The sequence below is a fragment of the Triturus cristatus genome, chromosome 4_2, assembly GCF_964204655.1.
Source record: "Triturus cristatus chromosome 4_2, aTriCri1.1, whole genome shotgun sequence".
Classification (NCBI taxonomy): Eukaryota; Metazoa; Chordata; class Amphibia; order Caudata; family Salamandridae; genus Triturus; species Triturus cristatus.
Window position 1 is genome coordinate 185,589,151 of NC_140586.1, and position 24,809 is coordinate 185,613,959.

The window sequence follows — 24,809 nt, forward strand, 5'->3', positions numbered from 1 at the left end:
ATGATATTCTTATCCTGTTTCAGTTTAGTGTGGGTGAAAAGCAAGAGTTACTCACCCCAATCTGTTCACATACCCCAAGTACCCAATGAGGATCTCGTGGTACACCGCAATCGGCAAATACCTGGGGCGGAAAAAAGAACACTGTCAAGGTAAGAGGTATAGACCCCCCTAGAGGGAGATAAAGAGGCAGCAATCAGTGAGAGTAGAAACAGGCAGACTTCGAATGAAACTGGAACAGCAGAGGTGGCTACTAAGGAAGGCAGTCACTGCAGAAACTATCCTTAAAGTAAGAAGGAACTAATCTCACAAGGAGAAAGGCAGAACAGAAGAGCCAGAGGTCAAGAGTAAGAAGTGCAGAAGAGGGAGAAGGCTGGATTATAGGAAGATTATTGGACATGGAAGAGGATAAGAAGAGCAGTAGGCAGAGACTGCAGTCAGTCGATGGTCAGTCTGTGATAGGACATAAAAGATCCCTCACTGTGACTGAACCAGTTCACATGAGGGGGGAAATGACACAGTCTGGGGAAGCATTAGGTGATAGGGAGAGGATCTGAACTTGAGGAATGCTTTGCCGTCATCAAGAGGGTTGCACTTAAAATGAGTGCTGGGAAGAACTGTTCTTGAGTTGACAGTCGAAGGGAGAAAAGTGGATAGTTCTCACTGCTGGCTGGGCAATGGAGTTGCACAGGATAGGGACCGAGGTGGAATCTCATCTGATTGGGACATGGCATCACTTGGAGCATACGGGGGCAGGGCATTCTCACCTCTGGTTGGGCTGCAGACAGTCAGACCTGTATTCTTGCACATGCATGCCAAAGAAACACAGATCCACTCCATCCACCTCATCGAAGTCAAAAAGTGCTTTTGTTCGATAAGGGAAGGATTCAGGCAACTCGCCGCGATCTACAAACCTGCAAAGAAACACAACACACAGTCAGTCAAGTTCAAGAACAAGCGTTTAAGGTATTTAATATGAACAAGTTATTTGTTGCAACAATACACCGGTTGCTTGCATATAACCAAGCTACCTGGCTCCCTCTTTAACATTTAAGATGGGTTGAACTATGTTTTTCTGCAGTGAGATGTATGTTTGTTATTATAATCCTATCTAAAAGGAAAGATATTGGGAGCACAAAAAAATATATTAAGTCTTTTGATGATCACTGGACCTTTAGAGTCTGAGCCCCCTTAATCTGAAAGGTCTCTTGCACTTAAGACATGATATCCAAAGTCCGCAGCTTGCCACAACACAACCTTCTCCTGGGTTGGGGCAAAAAGGCAGATTTGCCTTAAACTATTAAAGAGATCTGTTATCACAGATACCTACTTGTTCCTCAGCATAGGACACCTGGTAGAAGCATACAACTTCTGGAACATTATTAAGCAACAAGCAAAGGCAACCTTTACCCTTTGGGACCTATTTGATTTCCCAATGATTTTTAGCTTTGTTGTAGGGCATTCCTGATGCTTTGCAGCATAGCTGAAGAAAATGTTAAAGGAAGATAAAAAAAAAGTGGGAGAACGAGGCTGTTGCATCATTTGCCAGGTGTGTGTAGCATGCATGTATGCACCTACAAAATGATGCACTTTTTTTATTTACAATAAAGTAAACAAAAAAGAAGCACAGAAACTTTTTTAAGTGTGGGTGAGCAACTAGGAGGCAGGAGTAGGGGGAAGCAGCATGGAGGGCACTGGTGTGGGAAGCAACTGCAAAGGAACAGAAAGCAACAGAGGGCGATGTAGGGAGGCGAAACCACAAGCAGGGAGCGGATGGGGGAGAGGGAAGAAACAGGGTAGGGAGGAGAAGCAACCTTAGCAAAAGCAACATGGAGCAGTGGGAAGAAGCACACAGGAGAGAAAGCAACAGAGGAGCGGGGGAAGTGTTAGAAGGCAACATGGAGGTGGGATGGGTGAAGCACAATGGATAATACAGCAATATGGAGTGCAGGGGGAGAGAAGTGCATGAGAGAGACAGCTGGAAAACATGCATTTACAATGGAATGTTTAACCCAAAAGAAAAAAGCAGTGCTTTAAAAGGAATCAATGGAAGCATACAAGCTAGCCAATTAAAAGAAAGGGTAAAAAGGCTATGCTCCACGGGAGGGACCAACACAGGGCTGGCAAGCTAGGACTCGAATAAGAAGCAGGCACATGGCAGACAGGAAAGCCAACCAATGGTAAGAAAACCTTTGTATGTTCTCGGTAAACCCACAGCAGACCCAATCTCCATCCCTATACTCATCAGCTGTTTACACAAAATTGAAATCCAAGGGCCTGCTTTTGGCTGGATCTGCTCCTTCCTGACCGGCAGAACTCCAGCACTCAGCCTGGCCCCGTACTCATTGATTGACTTCAACCTCATCTGTGGAGTACAGCAAAGCATGACACTCAGCACGACCATGTTTAACCCTTAAATAATCCCTCTGGCCGGCATCATCCTCTCACACGACATCAACAAACTTTTCTACGCAAACACCTAACTTCCACTCGGATTGGACCCTCACCACCTGCATGACTGAAATCGCCAACTAGATGAAGAATAACTGCCTCAAACTCAACACCAACAAGACAAAGGTCGCTGTCTTTGGGAAGAACCTCTCACTGTGGGACTCCACCTGATGGCAAGCTGAACTAGAACCCAGACCCCGCACCAAGAACCTTTGAAACATCATCAACATCAAACTCAACATGTCCACCAAAGTAAACACTGTTACTGCTTTCTGATCCTGAAGATCCTAAGGAAACCTTTCAAATAGTTACCAAGAAGCACTGACAAAACTGTCTCACATGCTTTTATCACTAGCAAGTTGGACTACAGGGAACTACTTCTACGCCAGGATCAGCAAACAATTTACTAGAAGCCTGCACACCATTCAGAACTTGGCCACCAAAATCACTCAGAACCTCCCATGCAGTAAAAACACCAACACACCTCAACAAGCTCCACCGGCTCCCTATACACAAATGTACACCGCACAAACCTTTCACAACGCTAGCCTAGCCCAACCTCAATGCCGGCATCTCCTTTTACAAACCATCTAAAACATCTCTGCTTGAGTAGACCTCTACTGGCACACATACAAACGATACACAGAACCAGATCCAGAAGCCAGGACTTCTCCACATCACCCTTAAAGTGTGAAATAACTTGCCAATCCACGTCAGAGCTTCGTCCTCAATACTTGAATTCTGCAAAAGCAGATATCTGGCTCTTCAAAAGGCCTCCTCTGCCTGCCCACGGTGAGGCTAGGCTCACACCTGCACAGCTCCAGAATACCCTACCCGGTGATAGTGCTTCTACTAATACACATGTCTCGTAACAGACAGAAAAATTCACTATCTAGTAGGCTCGACCCAAAAATAGTCAAGAGGGAGCTTAGAAAATAGCCTTCATTTGCACAGGTTTTACAACATGTACTCCCAAACTTTGGCCTTCTCAGATAATAAATGTCCAGCAATAGAAACATGACCCAATGGTCTAGATAACCGGCTTACAGGAACTTTAAAAAAGTAACAATTCACCTAAAGACACTCTGGCTAGATACGGTTCTCTCTTTTTCATCAGATTTACAAACTATGGAGGGATGTTTTAAATCTATGAATAGTTGTGCTCCATCTAAATAATGAAGTAGAAACCTTTTTGTGTTAACAGTGCAAAGATTGATTAAGATTAAATTCATCACCAACCCTACCAGAAAATTCAGCTGAGATCTAGGAACTACCTTAACTTTGTGGAAATTAAACTGGTTGGTTGATGAATTGACAGAGAACAAATTTTCTGTCCAGCTGGGTGTAGTAGAGTCAAAGGGCATGCAGGAGCAGCCATCCAAAATGAAACTTGCAATGCTGTCACTGTAGACTAAAATAAACTAGTTGGAGCACAAGTGACGAGAAAATCAATAAGCTCTTCTAACAGCACTAACAGAAAGGTGAGAACACAGTGCTATTAGCTGCGATTACATGCAGTCACAACCAATTGTTTCACAGCGTGCCTAAATGTCTTATCAGGAATTTCCAAGCTACACTGAATATTTAGAAGCAGATTTGGGGTAACACTTCATTGTGGAAGGTAAACCTTGGACAGGATTATTTAGCCTCGATTGGCAATGGCTGATCAGAATTCTGAATCTTACAAACAGTCTCAGAGGATTATAACCAGTTTAGCCACCTGGGTTGTGGACTTTGTTCTGGAGTGGACTAGGCATAACTTTCTCCTTTTCTATTAACGTTCCAGGAGGACTTTAAACTGGCAAAAGTATCAAATGTTGACTCTGGGCACAGACCTCCAGAATATTTCTTATCAGTGGATATGCAGTAGGAAATCTGACTGCCTCTGAGGGGACCTGAGCTTGGTTCCTCTCCTACTCACATTCCGAAATACACTTCACATAGAAGGTGGACAGACTCCAAATAGCCTAAGGCATGCTGTTGGACTTGGCCCTTTTTGCAGGGTCATCCCAAAACTTTTTGCCTCCCTCCTGGTATTTTTTATGACCTGGTGGTGGTGGTTTTAGGACTCTGGGTACTTTATCACTGCTGTCCAGTGTTAAAGTGCATGTGATCTCTATAGTAAACTTGGTAAGATTGATCTACACCTGTTTGATGTATTTAATTTACCTATCAGTCCTGTGTAAAGTGGTATCTCAAATACCCGGGGCCAGTAAATTAAATGCTACTGGTGGGCTTGCAGCGCTGCTTGCGCCACCCACCAAAGTAGCCTTTCAAACCTGTCTCAGGCCTCTGCCATTGCAGGGCCTGCGCGCACAGTTTACTGCCGCTGCGACGTGGCACATAAAGTGGTTGCCACGTCTGTGACTCCCCTTTTACTACATATCAGTCAGCCTCAAGGTAGGCCCTAGCTAGCCCTATTGGCAGGGTGCGCTGTAGGTAAAAGGTAGGACATGTGCCTTAACTGTGTGGCATGTCCTGGTAGTAACAAACAGCCTATTTGGTTTCTCACTGCTGGGAGACTGCCCTCTCATAGGAATGCATTGGGGATTCCCTGATATGTGTTTCAGTGGTAATTCTTGAAATGAGAGGGGTAGCGTGATCAAGTTTGGTATGTTTGGAATAGGGGCAATAAATGCTGCGTAATGGTGTTCGCAGACTTATTACCGCTATTTTAGAAATGCCACTTTTTCAGGGTGCTATGTGTCTTTGTGCCTGCCTGTTGTGTATTGCATGTCTGGCTCTGGATGACAGGGGCTGGGGAGGTGTAGTGGCTCCAGAGGGGCTGGGTGAGTCAGCGCTAGGCTGAATAGGCCAATCTGCTTTTGGAGTAGTACCACTTGACCCTGAATAGGACTGTGCCTGCCTTCCACAATGCTGGCTCTGCCCCCCTGTGGTGTATATGGGGCCAGAGCCAACACTAACAATAAAGGTGTTGTGCAAGTAAAAATATGTATGTAAGTACCCCCCCGGGCTGATTTGGATTGGGCTCAGAGCCCTTTGCAAGGTGGAAGAACAAAGACACTTGTCGACTGCTGGTCGTCTTCCTCGTCTTCGCCTTCATAGTAGGGGCCTTCTTCCTCCTCCTCAGGATCTCTCGGCAGCCCTTCGGCGTCGAATTCGTCCTGTTCCTCGATCTCGACGACGTCCGTCGACAGTCGTTGGAATTCTGAATTGTTTCATTTTGGCGGCAAACTCCTTCTTCCTCTGAAGGATGCTCTCCATCTCCGCCTCGAGCCTTCTCTTCTTTTTCTCCATCTCGGAGATGCTTTCGACGTCGACCGCAGGTCTTTTCGACAGAGCTTGCGTCGACGCTGGCTTGTCTTTCTGCGTCGAACGCCCCGTTTCGTGGGCTATCTTCGACGAACTCTGCCTTTCGGCGTCTTTCGGCACCAGGGAGTCCTTTTCGCAGGATCCGCTCGGCCTTTTGTCGATGGATCCACCCTTGGTCGTCGAAATTTTCGGCGCCGGTGCTCCTTTTGAGGACTTTGACTCAGATTTTCGAGAGTCACTCTCAGGTTTTCGAGGCCCTTTCGGGGGTTTTGAACTCGACGATTCTCTTACCTCGTCAGGCGTTTTCTTGTCGGTCTCTACGACCGTGAAGCTTTCAGGTCCCTCGGCGATGTTGTCCTCATCGTCGGTGGAGAGGCCCAGATCGTAAAGCGATGGGGCCTTACCCTTGCCTTCCCTGCTGAAGTTGGCTCTTCTCTGGCGTTCTCTCACCCGGAGCGTCTTCTGCGCGAAAGCTGAACAGGCGTTGCAGTCCTTGCTCGGGTGGTCGATCGGTAGGCAAAGGTTGCAGACCGGATGCTGGTCCTTCTGCGCGAACTTGTGGTGGCAGTTAGGGCAGAATTTGAATGGTGTCTTGTCCATTGCGCTCAGAGCCTCTGAGTGCGCATTTTCCAAGGGCGTCAAAGAAAATTCGTGAAAACTCTTCCTTCTTCGCGTCCCGGATGTAAGTTATTCCTCTCCGTGTGATCAGTAGTACTTTCCTCGACGAAACTCGCGTTTTCTCCTTCTTCCTTCGATTGAAATCCTGGAGCTTCTCGATGACGATCCAGACCCAACGGCGGAAAAAAGAATCTGAAGATGGCGCCCCAAAGGTGGGACTTCCGCAGGAAGCACGACGACGTCACGAGAGGTGCACCAAATGGTGGGACGTCGACGCCCACCTGGGCTACAAAAAAATACAACAAAAAAAAAACAAAGGAAAGACTACGTATCCGGACCCAACCACCAGATCGCGGAATAATGCACAGCATAGTGAATCCAGAAAGATTCACGCTGCAAAATCTTGTATTTCACAAAGATGTCAAGATGCCTACACTTGCCCCTAGCAAAAGGCAGGAACTAGAGGCAGATTTGACGGCAGAGGAACTGACACTAGCAATCAGTGCGCTACACACTGGGAAGGCTCTGGGCCTCAATGGGCTACCTATCGAACTGTATAAAAAAGCGGTGAACCACCTAGCGCCACACCTGCTAGATATGTATGCAGACAGTCTGGAAAGGGGAGAACTTCCCAGGGATCAACCCTTAACGACAATAGTGGCAATACATATACCTGGTAAACCACGGCAGGAATGTACATCTTATCGGCCAATTTCATTGCTAAATCCAGAAGCCAAAATACTGGCTAAGACCCTGGGAATCAGACTGCTACCCTATCTTACAAAGTTGGTGTACCCGGATCAGTCAGGGTTCATGCCAGGTTGTAACACGGCACTGAACCTGCGGCGGCTACATGGCATCGTGGCACCTATACCACGTTGAGGAAGACGCTGTTATTCTCTCCCTGGACGCACGTATGGCCTTTGATTTAGTTGACTGGCCTTTCCTTATTGAAGTCCTCAGACACCTAGGCTTTGGCCCCAGGTATTGTGCGTGGGTCCAGCTTCTCTATACGAAACCCTTGGAGCATGTGGTGGTGAATGGCCACATCGCGGATGACTTCCCCTTGGGAAGGGGGACACAACAAGGCTGTCCCTTATCACCGCTCATGTTTGCGCTGGTGCTCGAGCTGCCTGCGGCTTGGATAAGATAGGATCTGGTCATTCAAGGGCTCAAATGGGCGGAGGGATGGGAGGACCGCATTTCCTTAGATGCGGATGATGTGTTGCTATACATGCCATCCCCGGGCGCTCCATTAATTGCCTCCTAGATATATGCGCTGCATATGGTAAAGTTTCAGGATATAGCATTAACTGGGCGAAATCACTGCTGTATGTGCTTAGGGGCCCTCCTCCGCGACTACCAAGAAACTGTGAGATACAGATTGCGGATGGCGGGTTTAAATATCTAGGGCTCCATATAACGCCACAGCCTGAGCAGTTAATTGAAAAAAAACTCCTGGAACCCCTGGGAAGGTTCCACCAAGATGTAAAACACTGGCGCTTCCTACCACTGACGCTGCCGGGAAGAGCGGCCCTCTTCAAAATAAAGGCACTCCCTAGATTCCTATACGCCCTGCAAAATACCCAGTTTACGGTTCCCCCCCAACTATTTTAAAGCAATTGAAACCTAAGTTGGCAATCTCCTTTGGGATGGAAAACCCGCCCGTATAGCTATGCATAAATTGGTGAAGAGCTGGTATGATAGTGGAATGGCAATTCCAAAAATAAAAGCATACTATTGGGCATCACAGCTCACCGTGATAAACCAATGGATCCATGCTCCGCAAGAGGAACCGGTGTTCCATATGGACAGGTATGCCCTCGGTGCCGAGGGCGTCATGGGAGCACTTTACAATAAATATCGGGGACCTAACCTCATGGGACCAGTAGCACACACCGTACAAATATGGTTCACAGCACTCCGCGCATTTGGCTGGGAGGGGGTAATAACACAAGCTACACCAGTTTGGGAAACCGGACGCTTAGGTAAATTACGTAATAGCAAGGGTTTTAAACAATGGGACCCAATAGGTATCTTCCAGGTTGGGGATTTGTGGAGTACGGGCAAAATCATTACATTCGCCCAGCTCCGGGAAACAAATGGGATGGCGTCGACCGAAACTTTCCGTTACATGCAGATTAGCCACGCGCTTGTGAAACTCATCCCACCGGGAACTGAGCTCCCAGAGGCCTCACCACTAGGAGGATAGATTATTGACGGACCACATGACAAAACAGCGATTTCCCAAACATACCGCAAACTTGTAAATAACCAACCTGACCCCGCAAAATCCCTCAGGGACAGATGGCAGACCGACATAGGGGAACTGGACGAGACAGACTGGCAGAAAGCACTTACGTCCCCGCGAGAGGTGGCAATACCCTCTAAATTAAGGTTAGTGCAACTCAAAATCCTCCATCGAATCTACTACACACGAACAACTATGCACCTGTCTGTGGCAATGTGGAGGGCTGGGTAACTTTTTACCACTTACTGTGGGAATGCCTGGAGATCAAACCATATTGGGAAGCTGTCATGCGCACGATCTCGTTGGTAGGCGGAGCTACCGTTGAACCGGAACCCAAGAGATGTCTTCTAAATATCTGGGAGCCGATAGACCTCAATCAAATGGCCCATGGTCGGGCGACGTTAGGCATGATGATAGCAAAACGGAACATAGCTCAACACTGGGGAGCTAGATAAATTCCCACCTACCGTCAGTGGTGCTGTGACATGGATGGCGCGATGGTAGCGGAGAAAGTGGTATGTATATGTGCATAGGGCATGCCCCAAGAAATGGACACGGGTGTGGGGAAAGTGGAATGCCTTCAGGGGCAACATTTGCGATCCGCCTATAGTTGAGTCGGTATCAGATGTCAGCGACTAATTGTATAGACCGGGGGTGCTGTGATGTTTTCACCAATCTACATAACAACGTTACTGTGAATGTGGGGGGGAGAATGTGATGAAGAGCATGTAGATGTAATCAGTCTGTATATGACTAATCGTAGTAACATGCATTACTTAAATATCTCAGTACGCAGTAATATGTACCATTTCACGAGAAAATGCTAATAAAAATGTTTTTAAAAAAAATAAAGTATCTTTGACAATCTGTAACTGGCGATATTGAGCAATCCTCACTTTCTTTAAAAAATAATAATAATTTAAAATTTACAGAGAAGTACATATTTTTAGTATAGTGACAAGAAACCACTTTCACAAACAGCAATGTTGAGAGGAAATAGGGGTACTGGCGCCAAATGGGCTGCAGCCTAGCAGGTTAACAAAGCAAGCATTGAAAATGCAATAGGTCTTACCTTTGATTAAGTTAAAGCCATTTGCTTTGCTAATGGTATTGTATAGCAAAGCAAATGACTTTAACTTAATGAAAGGCGAGACCTGTTGAATTTTCAATGCTTGTTTTCGGGGCTTCTCAACTCCGGCAGCTTTGGTCTCTCACTGTCCCAGCTCCAGCCGCGGTCCTCCCTGTCCGGTGTCCTTGAGTGCAATGCTGCAGCGACCTGGTTACCAGACTTTTATACCACCGACACGTCACAGTGGAGCATTTTCAACATGTCATCATCATCATACATCACTACTATGCGGGATATACCATGTGTTTCAGGTTACCAGGGAGCGCAAGCAACGCACGTCTTTGTGTGTCTTGAGAAACTTCAAATATTTAGCCACAAAAATTATCCTGTGATAAACCTGAAAGACTTTTTTTCTACCCAATAAAGTACCCGAACAGTGAGCTCTCCTTTTCCCTCTGGTGCAGCGGGGGCCTCCCCTCCGCTGATACCGTCGGCCTCGTGACATCACATTGCAGTGTCTGTGAGATCATCCGGTTGTATTCACAGAATTATTTTGCTGCTGGGAAGGCAGACACGTTTCAGGTGAATTTTAGAATGTGAGGTTTTCTCAGTCTTCGTTTATAATTATATTTTCACCATAAGGCTCCTCTTCACAGCCTGCCTCACTGCGCTCCTTCGATGTATATACTGAACGATTTTACAGGGCCACGTCCACATCCTGTCAGCCTAGCTCCTCCCCTCGCATCGAGTAACGTCCGATAATTCCCATTGCTCCTTTCAAGAAGCGCAGATATCAATAGCAACAGAACGTGTACAAGTTCTCACCCCAGTGAAAAGAAGGGGCGCGCGTTCCAGGGTGCAGAAGGCTGAGGCATTGAGAACAGATGGTGGCGCTGCACTGGCCCGTCTGTCTGTGCCTTGTTCCTTTCTCCTTGAATGCACGGCATGCATGCACTTTCACTATAAAATGTCAGACATCCAACTCTATGTATGCGAGACTGTGAGTGCACCCTTGGGCCCCACCATGGATGGCGCGAGACACACAACTATAGATGTAAGGCATCCAACTATGTATATGAGTGAAGCCTTAACCCCGCCCCCATGGATGGCACGAGACCCACATCAATAGATGTCAGACATCCAACCCTAGGTGTGTGAGTGAAACCTCACCCCCCTCCCCATGGATGGCGCGAGACCCACATCTATAGATGTCAGACATCCAACCCTATTCACGTGAACGAAACCTCAACCCCTTCTGGTGGCTATCGAACCCTTAGTGTGTGAGTGAGACTGCAACTCCCAAGGAGGCGTGAGATCCAAATCTCCTACATATGCCAGATATCTGGCCCTGGGTATGTGAGACCACAACCCCCAGGCATGGCGTGAGGTCCATATCTATCAAGGATGTCGGCCAAGGAGCCCTATACCTGTGAGTGAGACCTCCGCTCCCACGGGTGGCGTGAGATCCACATCTCTTACATATGTCAGACATCCGGCCCTTTATGTTTGTGAGTAAGACCTCAACTGCCAGGAGTGGTGTAAGATCCACATCTACTACATACATCGGCAATTCAAACCTGCGTATGTGAGTGAGACCCCAACCCATATCTCTTGACGGTGCCGGTCATCGAACCCTGTGTGTGTGAGTGAGACTGCAACTCCCCGGGGGGAGGGGGTCGTGAGAGCCACATTTACTGCACATCCCAGAAATGCAACCCTGGGTGGGTGAGACCCAGGTCCATATCTATTCAGAATGTCGGCCATCTAGTCCTCTGTATGAGAGTGAGACCTCAGCTCTCACGGGAGGCGCGAGTCCCACACCTACTACATATGTCAGACATCCAGCCCTGGGTATGTGATACCCCCAGCCCTCAGGGGTGGTGCAAGCTCCACATTTCCTGAGGGTGCCATACACCCTGCCCTGGGTATGTGAGTGAGACACCTACCCCCAGAGATGGCATTAGATACACGTCTACCCAGTGCTTTAAATGGGAAAAAATAAGTACAGGTTGTGAGAAAGTGGCTCTGTATATACTGTTCCCTAATAGGTACAGGGTGTACAGAGTCCACAGTCCCCCAGAGGATGATAGAGGTCAAAGTTAGGTATGAACTTACTCTCAAAAGTGGTAGCTTGGTCGAGCAGTAAGGCAGTACCAGAGGACAGTGTAAAGCATTTATTGTACACACTCAGTCAGCAAATGGTTTCACACACTCAATAACTGAACTCTAGGCCAATGGTTTATATATATATAAAATATATGCTTGTTTTATTTTTAGAACCACAAAGGGGATAAAAATATACTTTCTCAGAATGAGAGGTTGAATATAAATACTTTTATCTTAAGCAATACATTTTTGTAAACAGTTACAGTTGGTTGCAATAAACAATCCTATTTCCTAAACATAACAATGCATTGAGCTCAATGGTAAATTCAGGTTATTTGTAATAAATTTTATTTCAGATTACTTTTGGAATTCCAGGTCTGGCTCCTAGATCCAGCTCTGGGTCAGTATTCAGAATCAAGTGATGAAAGTCGACTTAATAACTGTAATGGGTGGTTTGGGTGGTATGGGTGGGTTGGGGGGGGTTGATGGGGGGGTCAGGGGTCAGGGGGTGTGGTGAGGGGTTGGTGTTGTGTGAGGGGTGTTTGGGGGGTAAAAAATTATCAACAGCCTGGACATATGATTTTGTTGATTCAGAAAACATTAATTTTTATGTCAGGATCATTCGTATATTTGCAATATTTGAACAGTATACTATTTCGGCTATCCTAGTTGTTCATCTATATAAGATGATGGCTTGCAATATTTTTGTTCTATGGCTAAGAAATTAAAAATTTGTACGCTCAATATCTGTGGGCTAAATGATGTGAAAAAAAGAGAGGTGTTTGCTAAATTCATCCAGATTATTAATGTTGATTTACTTTGCTTACAAGAAACTCATGTTGCATGGGCTAGAAGGGGCTGTCTGAGGAAACTTGGTTTAGAACTTATCGTATGCTCTAAACAGACAGGGGTGAAGAGAGGGGTTGCAACCCTCATGAGACGTGGCTTAGGTGTATGTGTCAAGTCGGCAGAAGACAAATGGGGGCGTTGGGTGATTTGTTTACTTCAGATTGGACAATTTAGATTTACAGTATGAAATGTGTATGGTCCCAATCTGGATGATACGGAACTTATACATTTTCTTAATCTCGAGCTAGCTCAATGGCCGCAACCTCTAGTTTTATGCGGAGATTTGAATATCCATCTTGATGCTAGCTCAAATGTAAGGATGACTTCTCCTTATAAAGGCAGAAAACCGCGTCTATTTACAGCATTAAGGGATCTAATTATAGATCATGGTTTGTTCGATGTTTGGAGCGCTATTCATGGGGATGATTCAGGGTATACTTTCTATTCGGCTCCGCACAAAAAGTTTGTGAGACTTGATTACTTTTTTGTTTCCTTGCTATATTTAGGTAAAGTTGAGCTCGAGATTCTGCCAAAAGTTATATCTGACCATAACCCTCTAGTTTTGGAGTTTTTAATTGAATCTCAAATAGAGTTTGGAATCCATTCATGGTCTTTTGAACGAAGTTTGCTTTTTGATGAGGAATATTGCCAATTTATGTTTAAAGTTATACAGGAATTCTTTTCTTTTAATAAAGGTACGGCATCTATCCAAATTATATGGGATGCTTTTAAAGCTATAGTACGTGGGGAAACCCTCAGCTTCTCTTTATCTCGTCGTAAACAATTATTAGCTAAATATAAAAATGACTTCAAGATGGTTATGTTAGCTGAACACAAACTAGCTGAGGTAATTAGGTCTGGCGGGGACCCTGTATTAGCTCAAAGAGAACTCACTGTCAACCGGGCCAGAGTTTATTCTAATTTGGCAGATAAAATAGCTTTAAGATACAGACAATACAAGGAGCAAGAATACGAATTTGGAGAGAAAACTGGGAAAGTCCTGGCTAAAAGATTGAGGCAAAAAGCCGCCCATAATGACATAACGAAGATTATGGATGTAAATGGGGTATTACAAGAAACGAGAGAGGGGGTTCTAGAGTCTTTTCAAAATTTCTATCAATCTCTTTATAAGGCTCCTCTCAGTGAGATCTCTGATCATGACGGGTGGGACTACCTGACAGGAATTGCGACAACAGGCCTCACCGAATCACAGAAAACACTTTTATTAGCTCCAATAATGTGGGAGGAGGTTGAAAAGGCTATTTTAGCACTGGCTTTGGGTAAAGCAATGGGTCCAGATCAGATCCCTCTGGAGTTCTACCGTACCTTTAGAAACATTTTGAAAAATGAACTACTGGAAGTATGTCAACATTCTTTTTTGGGTTTCCCCCCTGATTCATGGTCTGCGGCCACAATAGTGATCTTAAAAAAAGGGAAACAAGAAGTTGATATGGGATCCTATAGACCCATATCCCTCCTCAATGCGGATAGCAAAATTTATTCTAAAATCCTTGCAAACAGATTAAACAGCCTCATGCCTCTGCTGGTATCCAAGAGACAACATGGATTTATTTTACGGCGTGATACGACGGATCATGTTAAAAGGATTATTTCCTTATTAGACTGGGCGCAGGCTTCTGACTCTCCAGTTGCAGTGGCCCTTTTGGACGCCGAAAAGGCGTTCGATCGGGTCTGCTGGAAATTTTTGTGGTTAACGTTAGCTTGGAAGGGTTTCCCGGTCGAATTCATTAAAGCTGTTCAGGCTTTATACAAAAATCCAAAAGCAGTAGTTCGTATTGCAGGCCGGCTCTCTGGTAATATAATAATTACTAGGGGGACTAGGCAGGGTTGTCCCACGTCGCCTTTGTTATTTGCTTTGTATATCGAATCTTTTTTAAATAGTTTGGATAACAATGCTGAAATCAAACCTGTTTGGATACATGATGTAGCTTATAAAGTATTCGCATATGCAGACGATATCGCTATAGTCACCACAGACATTAAGTCTGCCCTCCCTAAGATGATAGAAGCAGCAGAGGAATTTGGTATGCATTCTGGATACAAGCTCAATGTTGCAAAGACTCAACTTCTTCACTCAGTGTCTGGGCGCCCACAAGATATGCACTTTGAAGCAGAGGCTATATATTTGGGAATAAAAATATCTGCTGATATAGATAAAATTGTTCGCTTAAATACTGACACAATAATTGCTTCTGCCAATAAAACCTTAGAGAGACTTGATAATCTCCATTTATCGCTATATGGCCGTAGTAATGTTTTGAAAATGCTAATTTTTCCTAAATTTTTGTACTTATTTAGAACCATCCCTCTTTTTTTTCCTATTTCTATATTTAATCGAATTGAGAGAATGTCTTCCAGATTTCTCTGGAGCTATCATAGATCGAGAAGAGCTTTTAAAAAATGCACTCTACCAAGAGATAGAGGGGGTTGGGCAATTCCTAATTTTCAGCTATATTTTTGGTCTATCTTTTTGAAGAATATAGGTGTTTTATTGATCGATGAAATATGTCTGGATGAGTCAGCAAGACCATCAATATATGAGATGGTACTAGGACAAGAGGCACGTCAATGTTTAGTTCGCATTATTGAGCCGAGCTATTACAAAAAAAACAAATTCAAAATCATTATAACTGCTTTTGAGATTTGGAAAAAAATTAAAAAAAGAATTGGACTTGGCTCCAACTTAAATTGTTATACACCTTTAATTAATTGCCCTTTGCTACCGGATATTTTTAATGACCCAATTATGCATAGATGGAATAGGGCTGGCATAACCCAACTGGGGGATTTAATGGATGGTCAACATATAGCCTCTTTCTTATCCTTACAACAAAAATATGGTCTATCTCGGACAGAATTTTTCAAGTATCTACAGGTCCGTAGTTTCTTAGACAGGAAATGCTCCGATGATCAAATTCTGTTTCCAAAAATTAAAATCATAGAAATACTTCAGAAAGGACCGAGAATTGGCCATATTTATCAATTAATGTTGGCTAACTATCAGGATGACTTATCTATGCTGGAAGATAAATGGAAAAAGAAACTTGATGTGGAAAGTCTTGACCTGCATAGAGTCATAGAAATATCTATCAAAACGTTATATAACGGATCATTAATAAGCCAACACTTTATGTCCATCTATGATTTATATTATACACCGGCTAAACTTGCTAGATGGGCACTCGGCAGAGTGAACAAATGTAACCGATGTGGTCTCATTGCTGCAGACACTATGCACATGTTTTTTTCGTGCCCTAAATTATCTCAATTTATTGGAGATATAGAAAAATTTTTGCTGAATTATCTAGGCATTCAAATAATAATTACTGCAGAACTTGTTATCTTAGGGGCACAAACCAGTAGCAATAGTTTAAGAACTGATTTGGAGGATAGATTCGTATTCATATGTATGTCAATATTGCGGTGCTGCATTACAACGCAGTGGCTTGATATTGAACCACCTGTCTTTAGTAATTGGCAAGCGAGATTACTGTCGGTCTATTATCTGGAATTGGCTGTTTATAAAACAAAGGGCAAGAAAAGAAGGATAAATGGTTTGAAATTGTGGGCTCCACTCTCTAACTGGGTATGAATTGAACTTATGTTAAATAATTGTTGTATTGTTTCTTTTCTTGGGCCATGTGTCTATTTAGATGAGGAAATTGTTAATCTATTTGTATACTTTGTTTATGTCTCGGCTGTTTGATGATATAAAAATCAATAAAGAAATTTAAAAAAAAAATAATAACTGTAATGATTTTTAAATAATATTTAGCTATTTCAAAAGTTAGCACTTAGAAAATATTTCAAAGAAAACATTCAATGGATCTCTATGGCAAGAAATTCAAATTGCAGGTAGAGTACTTTATCGTTACTTTAGTAATCCAGGACTGGGTACCTAGACCCAGGACTGGGGTCCTTATCAAAAACAGGTAAGTAATTTCGCAGAAATGGTACGATTTTAAAAGAATATTTCAAATTTGCAAAAATAGACACTTAGAAGAAATTTCACAGAAAAGCAGACAATGGTTTCCTATGGGAGAAAAATGAGTTAGAGGTAAGTATAGTTGTGGACACTTTTCAGAGTCAGGGCTGGGCACCAAGATCCAGCACTGGGAGCTCACCTAGGAGCAGGTGAGTAAATTCGTTTTTGTCACTTGGCTGATTTTTGGTGAATTTTTGCAGTTTTGAAAAGTTCACACTTAGAAGATTTTTGAAGAAAAAGCCAGTCAATGTTACCCTATGAGGAAAATGAAGTTAGCGGTTTAAGGGTAAGTACTCGACTGGCAAAATTGAAATTCCGGGCATAGACTCAGGGATCCCCCAGTGTCAGGTAGGTACAGTTGGTTCACCCTCAGCGGTTTCAGGACGGCCGGGTGCAGAGAGAGTTAGGCCCAATGTTATCCTATGAGGGATAGGGGGGCCTTGGTTGGTGGCTGTTGTCTGGCAAGCCACGCGGCTGTGGGAGCTGGGCTCCTGGTCACTTACTCAGGGCAAGTGGGGAAGTAAGTTAGTGTAGAGAGTGCACTGCCAGGGCCACTCGGGCGGCTGGGTGCAGGGTGCTTTTGAGCCGTCGGGCGCTCAATGGAATCAATGGGAATGTTCCGGTTTGGAAAAAGGCTGCAAGCTCGGGGACGAGGATGCTTCAGGTGCCACCACCGCTTCGAGAGGTAAGTTGGGTAGTTGTAGGTTAGGTGGGTACCCCAGGATTGGGCACAGGGGGCCGCAGGGCGCCGCGTGCAGGGGTGCCTTTTGGTGTCGGGAATCTTACCCTCTGATGATCGCTGTTGGGCGGGGCACCTTGTTCCGAGGCTGCAGGCTTCTTCCGGAATGTCGAGGGGGGTCCTTGGGTGCCGGACTCAGGGTCACAGTCGCCGTGGGGTCGTCCTCAGGGTCTTTGTCCACTCCTGCACTGGCCAGGCTTGGCTGGTGCAGAGTGTGCTGGGTTCGCGGTTCCGGGCTGCTGCCAGGGGTTAGAAATAGGTTTCTGAGTAGAGCCTCTACTCATGGGAGTCCCAGGGAATCAGAGTTCAAAGGTAGCCAGGTCCTCCGGGGTTTCTGAGGTTGCTGGCCACAAGAGATGCCGCGCTGGAGCAGGAGCAGGTTCGAGGGTCGACAGGCCGGTAGGGCTGGGGCCAAAGCAGTTGGTGTCTTCCTCTTTTTAGCAGCTACAGGGCAGGTCTTTGTTCTTCTTGCTCTTCTTGTAGTTTCGAATCTGGGATCTGGGGAAGGAAGGTTCAGGGTGCCCCTAAATACTAGATTTAGGGGCGTTACAGGTAGGTGAAGGCCAGGGACCAATGGGTCCTTGTCCTGGGGTGGGTACACCCCCTATCCTGCCTCTCTCCTGTGGGAGGGGGGCAGTAGCCTAATCCTGATAGGGTAGGGCCTCCCATCTTCAAGATGGCGAGAGCCCGGAGATGTGCTTCACCTCGCCTCCCCCACCTGAGGGGTGGGGTGGGCAGGCTGGCACATCCCCTGTCCTTGTATGGGGTTTCCGGCCAAGCTTCCCGCCAGAGTGGGGGGTTGCAGTGGCCTGGGGAAACTCCAAATGGCGGCATGCCTTTGAAGCTTCCCTTTGCTCGTCCTGGGGGAGGAGATTTCTCACCTCACCCAGGATGTGCATTGTTGCAGGCCCGGGAGAGCAGGAGCTCTCCCACCCAGGGGTCCAGCAACGTGTCTGCTGTGTGGCAGCCTGGGCAGCCTCAGAGCAGACGTGGATTGTAGGTTAGCTGTAAGGGGGCATCTCTAAGATGCCCTCTGGGATGCTTAGTACATTAAATCCCACACTGGCATCAGTGTGGGTTTAATGTGCTGAGAAGTTTGATACCAAACTTCCCAGTCTTCAGTGTTGCATTATGGTGCTGTGGAGCTCGTGTTTGACGAGCTCTCAGCACCATGTACTCGTACATGGCAGCACTGTACTTACAGTGCCCAGGAATGGACCTGGGTACCTGCTCCTGTGCCCACACCATAGGAATAAGGCACCCAGCCAGAGGGGTGGCTGACATATGCCTTGGCAGTGTAGGTGATGGGCATGGCACACAGAGATGTGTGCCATGTCGACTCTTTGTTTTGTCCTGCACCCAGACACTCAGCCTGCAAAGGCAGTGTGTGTGTGTAAGGGCACAGGGCCTCTAAGGATGGCACAATGAGTGCTGCAGCCCTTAGAGGCCTTCACTGGTCACAAGGCCCTGGGTACCTAGGGTACCATTTACTAGGGGCTGACATGTGGCCAGGGTTTGCCAATTGGGAGTTTGTATTTTAGGGAAGGAACACAGGCCCTGGGCACCTGATTGGCAGGAGCCCAGGGCACAGCAAGGAAAAGTGCATCAGCTATTAGGCAAAAGGGGGGGGGGGGGGGGTTACTGCAACAGAAACCCACTTTCTCACACAGGTACTCATTAAAATAGAGGCGAGGCAAGGAGGCGAGGCAAGTAGGCGGGGCTATGGACAAGATATGATCATACATAATGACTTCTGGACCAGTTGCAGCACATATCAAAACACACGAAAAATGCGTTTATGTAAATAAAACAGATTTACATTACAAATATTAAAGCCATGATGGTACTTTCACCCAAATGGTCGCTGTGTACCTGATTGACCGTGCAGTGTCTGTATAGAGACCCTATCCTGTTAATCACAGCGTGACACAAGCCCTCTCAAACCCCTGCGGTTTGGGGACATTCAAATGGGCGCTGCTGGAATCTTCACCAGCAACTCTGTAAAAGGCTACTTCAGGGCTCGGTTAATTACATGCTCCTCGGAAGCAGAGCGGCCTCTGCCCTGCACTGCAGGAGAAACCTAACCTGCGCCTACCGTGCCTTGGACCAGGGTACCGGTACTCTCCCTGGCTTCAGGGAAGTGCCGGTACTAATGGCAAAAAAATTCGTAAGTGCCGGTACTCCGTACCGGTGAGTACCGGCCCATTGTAGCGCACAGGGAAACAACTTCTGAAGCGCGTAGTCTTTTATCTTCTTTATTTAAGTTAGTTTCTCATAAGCGGACCCGGAGGAAGCGGCAAGCTCAACAACAAATCAGGTAGAAAATGAACAGTGACTAGAATTCTAGAATACAGAAGGAAGGAATACATTAACAGAGAAGAAAGACCTAATAGAATGTTACACATCTTCCCCTTATAGAAGGAACAACATTTACATTTTTTTTTGTTTTGTTTTTTAAATAAGACATAGGATACATTCATTTTTTTTTATGACAAATCAACAAATAAGAATCTTTCAAAAACATATGATATTAAGTATATGAAACACAGTATCATTTTTTATTTTTTTTTAAATCATGACATGACAAAATCCTTAAAATGAGCAGGTAGCTTACAAATTCTCCTAGAAGCTAAGGTGGGATTAAAACAAAGAGAACTATATGAAGAACAGAGGTTGCTAGTGCCATTCTGAGAAAGAGAAGTGGACGTGTTATTAGTTTCATCTTGGGAAAGAGCAGTGGATGTGTTAGAAGGGAAAACTGGAGATTCAAACAAATTGTAATCATCAGAATCAGAAGTAACAGCAGTTTTAGCATGAATCATGGCTTGTTCCTCTGAAATGGGAACAAGTCTGCTCTTGTTCCACCATCTTCCATCCTGAAGAAGACAAGAACTCAGACCAACCTTCCGAATTTTGTAAGGAGATGTAAAGGAAGATTCTCCTTTTTTGATACCAAAAGGTTTCTTAATCAATACCCATGATTCAGGAATAAACTCTTTGGTTTGAGAGTGTTTGCGAACGTCAAAATTAGACTTCTGCTTGCTTTGTGCTAAAGTAACAGTTTGATGTATTAAATCATTTTTCCTTGAATCATTGAGTCCGTCAGAAAATGAAGAATACCTTCCAACCAAGAAGGTAAGAGTAAAGTGCGACATCATCTGCCTCTCAATAACTCAAAGGGAGTGAAACCAGTTGTCGAGTGAGATGAAACATGATAAGAATTGACTTTTTCTTTAAGAAAAAGTTTAACGTCTAAACCAGAAGAAAGAGCAGTTTGAATTCCTTCTTTAAGAAAGCGATTAGCTCTTTCAACAAGACCATTTGCTGCCGGACTATACAAAGCTACTTGAATATGTTTGATATCCATGGAGTTCAAAAATTCTTTCATGGCATTTGAAACAAAATGGGTTCCATTGTCTGTGACTAATTCTTTGGGCGGACCTTCAAGTGAAAAGACAGACTTGAGAAATTGCAAAACAAAGTGAGTTGAAGCTGACTTCACGAAAGAAAAACAGATCCATTTAGAAAAATAGTCAATCAATACCAATAAAAACTTTGAAGAACTTGGTAAGAGGTAGAAGGGACCAGCGAAATCTAAAGCAATTCTGGACCAGGGACTGTCTGGGAGAAGAACTGGACGCAGGGGATTTTGAGTAGTTTTCCAATGTTTGTCTGAGATTACACATTGAGGACAAACATCTATAAAAGAGGATACTTGAGTATTTAAAGAAGGCCACCAATAATTTTTTCGGATTTTTTTTACAAGTGGCAGTGACCCCAAGGTAACCTGCATGTGCGATAGAAATGATTCTATTCCTAAGAGACGAAGGAGGGATAAAACATCCATTTCTAGTACAGATGTAATTTTCCAATGATAATTCTGAAGCAACCTGAGCATAGGATTTTAAATCATGGGGAACATTGCGAATGGGAGGCCACCCTTTGATGATGAAATTTGCAATTTTTTGAGAGTTTGATCAGTGGAAGAGGCTTCAACCCAATCTTTTTCTGAAATAGTACCATTAGATATGGAAGAAGCATCAATTGATGCCACTACACAATCAAACTCATCAACATTATCATCAACTAGTGGTAAAGGAAGACGAGAAAGGCAATCAGCTCTGACATTTTTCACGCCTTGTATATATTTAATGGTGAAATTATATTCTTGCAACTTAGAAAGAATACATACAAGACAAGCAGAGGCTTTGCCAAGTCCATCCCCTTGTAAAAGGTAGACAAGAGGTTTGTGGTCAGTAAAAATAGAAAATGGACAACCCCAGAGATAGGTCTTAAATTTGGAAACAGCCCAAACACAGGCTAACGCCTCACTCTCAATTGTACCGTATCTCGATTCAGCAGTAGACAAAGATCTAGATGCAAAAGCAACTGTATGACCTTTACCAAAACCTTGTTGACCAAAAACAGCACCAAGACCATTAAGACTTGCATCAACAGTGACAGTGCAATGAAGACCATGAACATAAGGACTAAGAGCAGGAGCATTGACAGCTAATTTTTTGATGTTGATGAAGGCTGTATTGACATCATTGGACCAGACAAAGGCAGAAACTTTTTTAAGAAGAGATCTCAATGGTTGAATACATGAGGAATAATGTGGTACAAAACGAGCGCAGTATTCGCAGAGACCTAGAAAAGATCTCAGCGCATCTTTGTCAGGTGGAGGTGGAGGTAGAGCTTTAATGATGGCTTCCACATTGCTAAATTTCGGTTTGATGCCTTCGGGTGTGATGTTATGACCTAAGTAATCAATTTGTTCAGCTAAAATTTTGCATTTATCAGGCTGAACAGTGATACCGCTTGCAGACAAAATGGAAAAAACTTTGTGTAAAATATCTAAGTGTGATTCTTTAGTCTCAGTGAAAACAAGAATATCACCCTGAAAGGCCTGTACATTTTCAACATCTTTAAATAAGACGTCCATAACTTTTTGGAATACTGAGGCAGCTGAGGCTAAGCCGAAAGGTAGTCTCAAGTATTTATACACACCGAAAGGAGTAACAAAGGTGGTAAGTTCCTGAGAATCAACATGTAATGGTATTTGGTGATATGCTGAATGTAAATCGATTGTTGAAAAGTACTTTGCATGACCAATGTTTGAAAGCATTTGTTGGATGTGAGGAAGAGGATGACAGTCAACTATAATGTTGCGGTTCAATGATCTTAGGTCCACTCAAAGACGAAGATTACCATTTTTTTTCTTTGCGAGAACAATGGGAGAGACCCATTCAGAGGAATCAGTTGTTGTGATAATGCCCTCTGCGGAAAGTTTCTCCAACTCTTTTCTAAGATCATTCATGACACTGATAGGAACAGGTCTAACTTTGTGGGTAATAGGTGTAGCATTATTTTTTAGTCTAATGACATGCTCAAAACCCTTTATTTTACCAATTTTATCAGTAAAGACAGAAGGAAACTTTTTTTTTTAGGGTATCAATGGTACACACATTTTCAACACTACTATCGATGGCCAGTATTGGAAAATCTCCTAAAACGATAGGATTTTTATGACCAGGTTTAAGAATTATACCTAATTTGGCTAAGTCCTTCCAACCTACTAGGTTTCTGCCTCTGACTGCAACATATACTTTAGTGTCAATAGATCTTCCAAGGATTTGTAAGGAACCAATGAAGTAACCAAGTAAATCAATATCCTTTTCACCAAAAGCCTTTGGAGAAATGTCCGGAGCTTGAAGTGTGATAGAATAACCCCAGGTGTTATAAAAAGTGGAATCAGCTAACACAGTGATAGGGGCTCCGGAATCAGCCATAACTTGTAAAGGTTTGTCATTAATAAAGGCTTGGCAAAGGGGATGTTCACAATCAATCGAATCAAGAGGTTCATCAATAGATAAAAGGAGATTAGAAGGCGGGAGGAAGGGAGGGGGGCATTGTTTAGATGTTATCTTATTGCATATATGAAAAGGCCTGTGGTTAGGCCGGTAAGAAAACAAGTTACTTACCTGTAACTTTGGTTCCCCAGTATTGGTAACTTTCATAGATTCTCATGCTTTGTATCATTCCTCGTCGTCGGAATGGGAGCCTCGGTAAATAAAAAAAAATATATATCATAACCATAGAAACAAAAGAGAAAATAGGCTTAGGCCTCATCTCATTTTGTAGTATATCACCCTCTTTGTGTAAAAGAGCCCAAACTTTTGCCAGGACCAATCAGCACAGCCTCACCCTTTGGAACATTCCTGAGAGAGCTCAGAGCCTCAGATTTTCGTAGCCGTTGTGCAAACAGCCACTACCTTAGTAAACCAGCAGAGCTTTCCCAGGGGAGGTGGGTGGGTGCATGAGAATCTATGAAAGTTACCAATACTGGGGAACCAAAGTTACAGGTAAGTAACTTGTTTTCTTACCCCAGTATTGGAACTTTAATAGATTCTCATGCTTTGTATCAGAATAGTAAGCAGTAAATCACAAAAGCACATTTTGGTAGACACTTGGCCTTACATAACCATCTCAGTTTACAGTAAAAACAATAATTACTGAACCAAATGTGCTTACCAGGATGGAGGGATTGTAGGGAAAGCTCACCTCTCAATGAAAAAGATTCCTGAGGACTGCTTGACCAACAGCAGCGTCATCTCGTCCCACCGATTCCAGGCAGTAGTGTTTCGTGAAGGTGTGTACACTGCTCCACGTTGCTGCCCTGCAAATGTCTTTGATAGCAACTCCAGCAAAAAGAGCCACTGAAGACGCCATCGCTCTTGTAGAATGAGCACGGGCCCTTCTGTCCAAAGGTTTGCCCGCAGCCTGATGACAGAATTGAATTGCACTGGAGATCCAGCGGGAAATGCCACTCTTAGCGAGAGGCAATCCCTTCCGTGGTGCACTGTAGGAAACAAATAACTGTGTAGACTTCCTGAAAGATTGTGTGCGCTCGAGATAGAATTTCAGACATCTCTGGACATCCAAAGAATGCAATGTTCGTTCCGCCTGGGTAGAAGGACGTGGAAAAAAGGAATTCAAAATCAAGGGTTCATTCAGATGAAAATCCGAAGGCACCTTCGGGATGAATTTTGGGTTGGTTCTCAATATTAGCACATCCTTTTTGAACTGAAGAAATGGCTCCACTATGGACAGAGCCTGGAGTTCACTAACCCTCCTAGCCGATGTCAACGCTAAGAGGAGGGCTAGCTTCCAAGAGAGGAACTTCAAGTCCGCCCTGTGAATTGGCTCAAAGGGAGCTTTCATGAGCTGAGCCAGTACTAGGTTGAGCTGCCAGATCAGTGGAGGTGCTCGGTCCGGAGGATACATCCGAAACAACCCTTTTAGGAACTGTTTTACAATCCTCGCGGACCATAGAGATGGCCCCGATGTCTTTCTTCGAAAACGCGATATGGCAGCCAGATGTACTTTGACAGAAGAGTGTGCCAGACCTGATTTAGCCAGCGACAGGATGCAAGGTAAAACCTGATGT

At 44.5% G+C, this 24,809-nt stretch overlaps 1 protein-coding gene across 2 annotated transcripts in view; it reads right to left on the reverse strand.

The window, feature by feature from the left end:
- Positions 1 to 24,809, reverse strand: part of LOC146833322 (histone acetyltransferase p300-like) — a 303,832-nt gene that overhangs the window by 122,134 nt on the left and 156,889 nt on the right. For both annotated transcript variants that reach the window (XM_085601045.1, XM_085601044.1), the window contains exons 4-5: positions 765 to 911; positions 56 to 121 (exon numbers count right to left, since the gene is read on the reverse strand). In XM_085601045.1, coding sequence (XP_085457171.1) covers positions 56 to 121; positions 765 to 911 — 213 coding nt within the window. The remainder of the gene's footprint in view (positions 1 to 55; positions 122 to 764; positions 912 to 24,809) is intronic.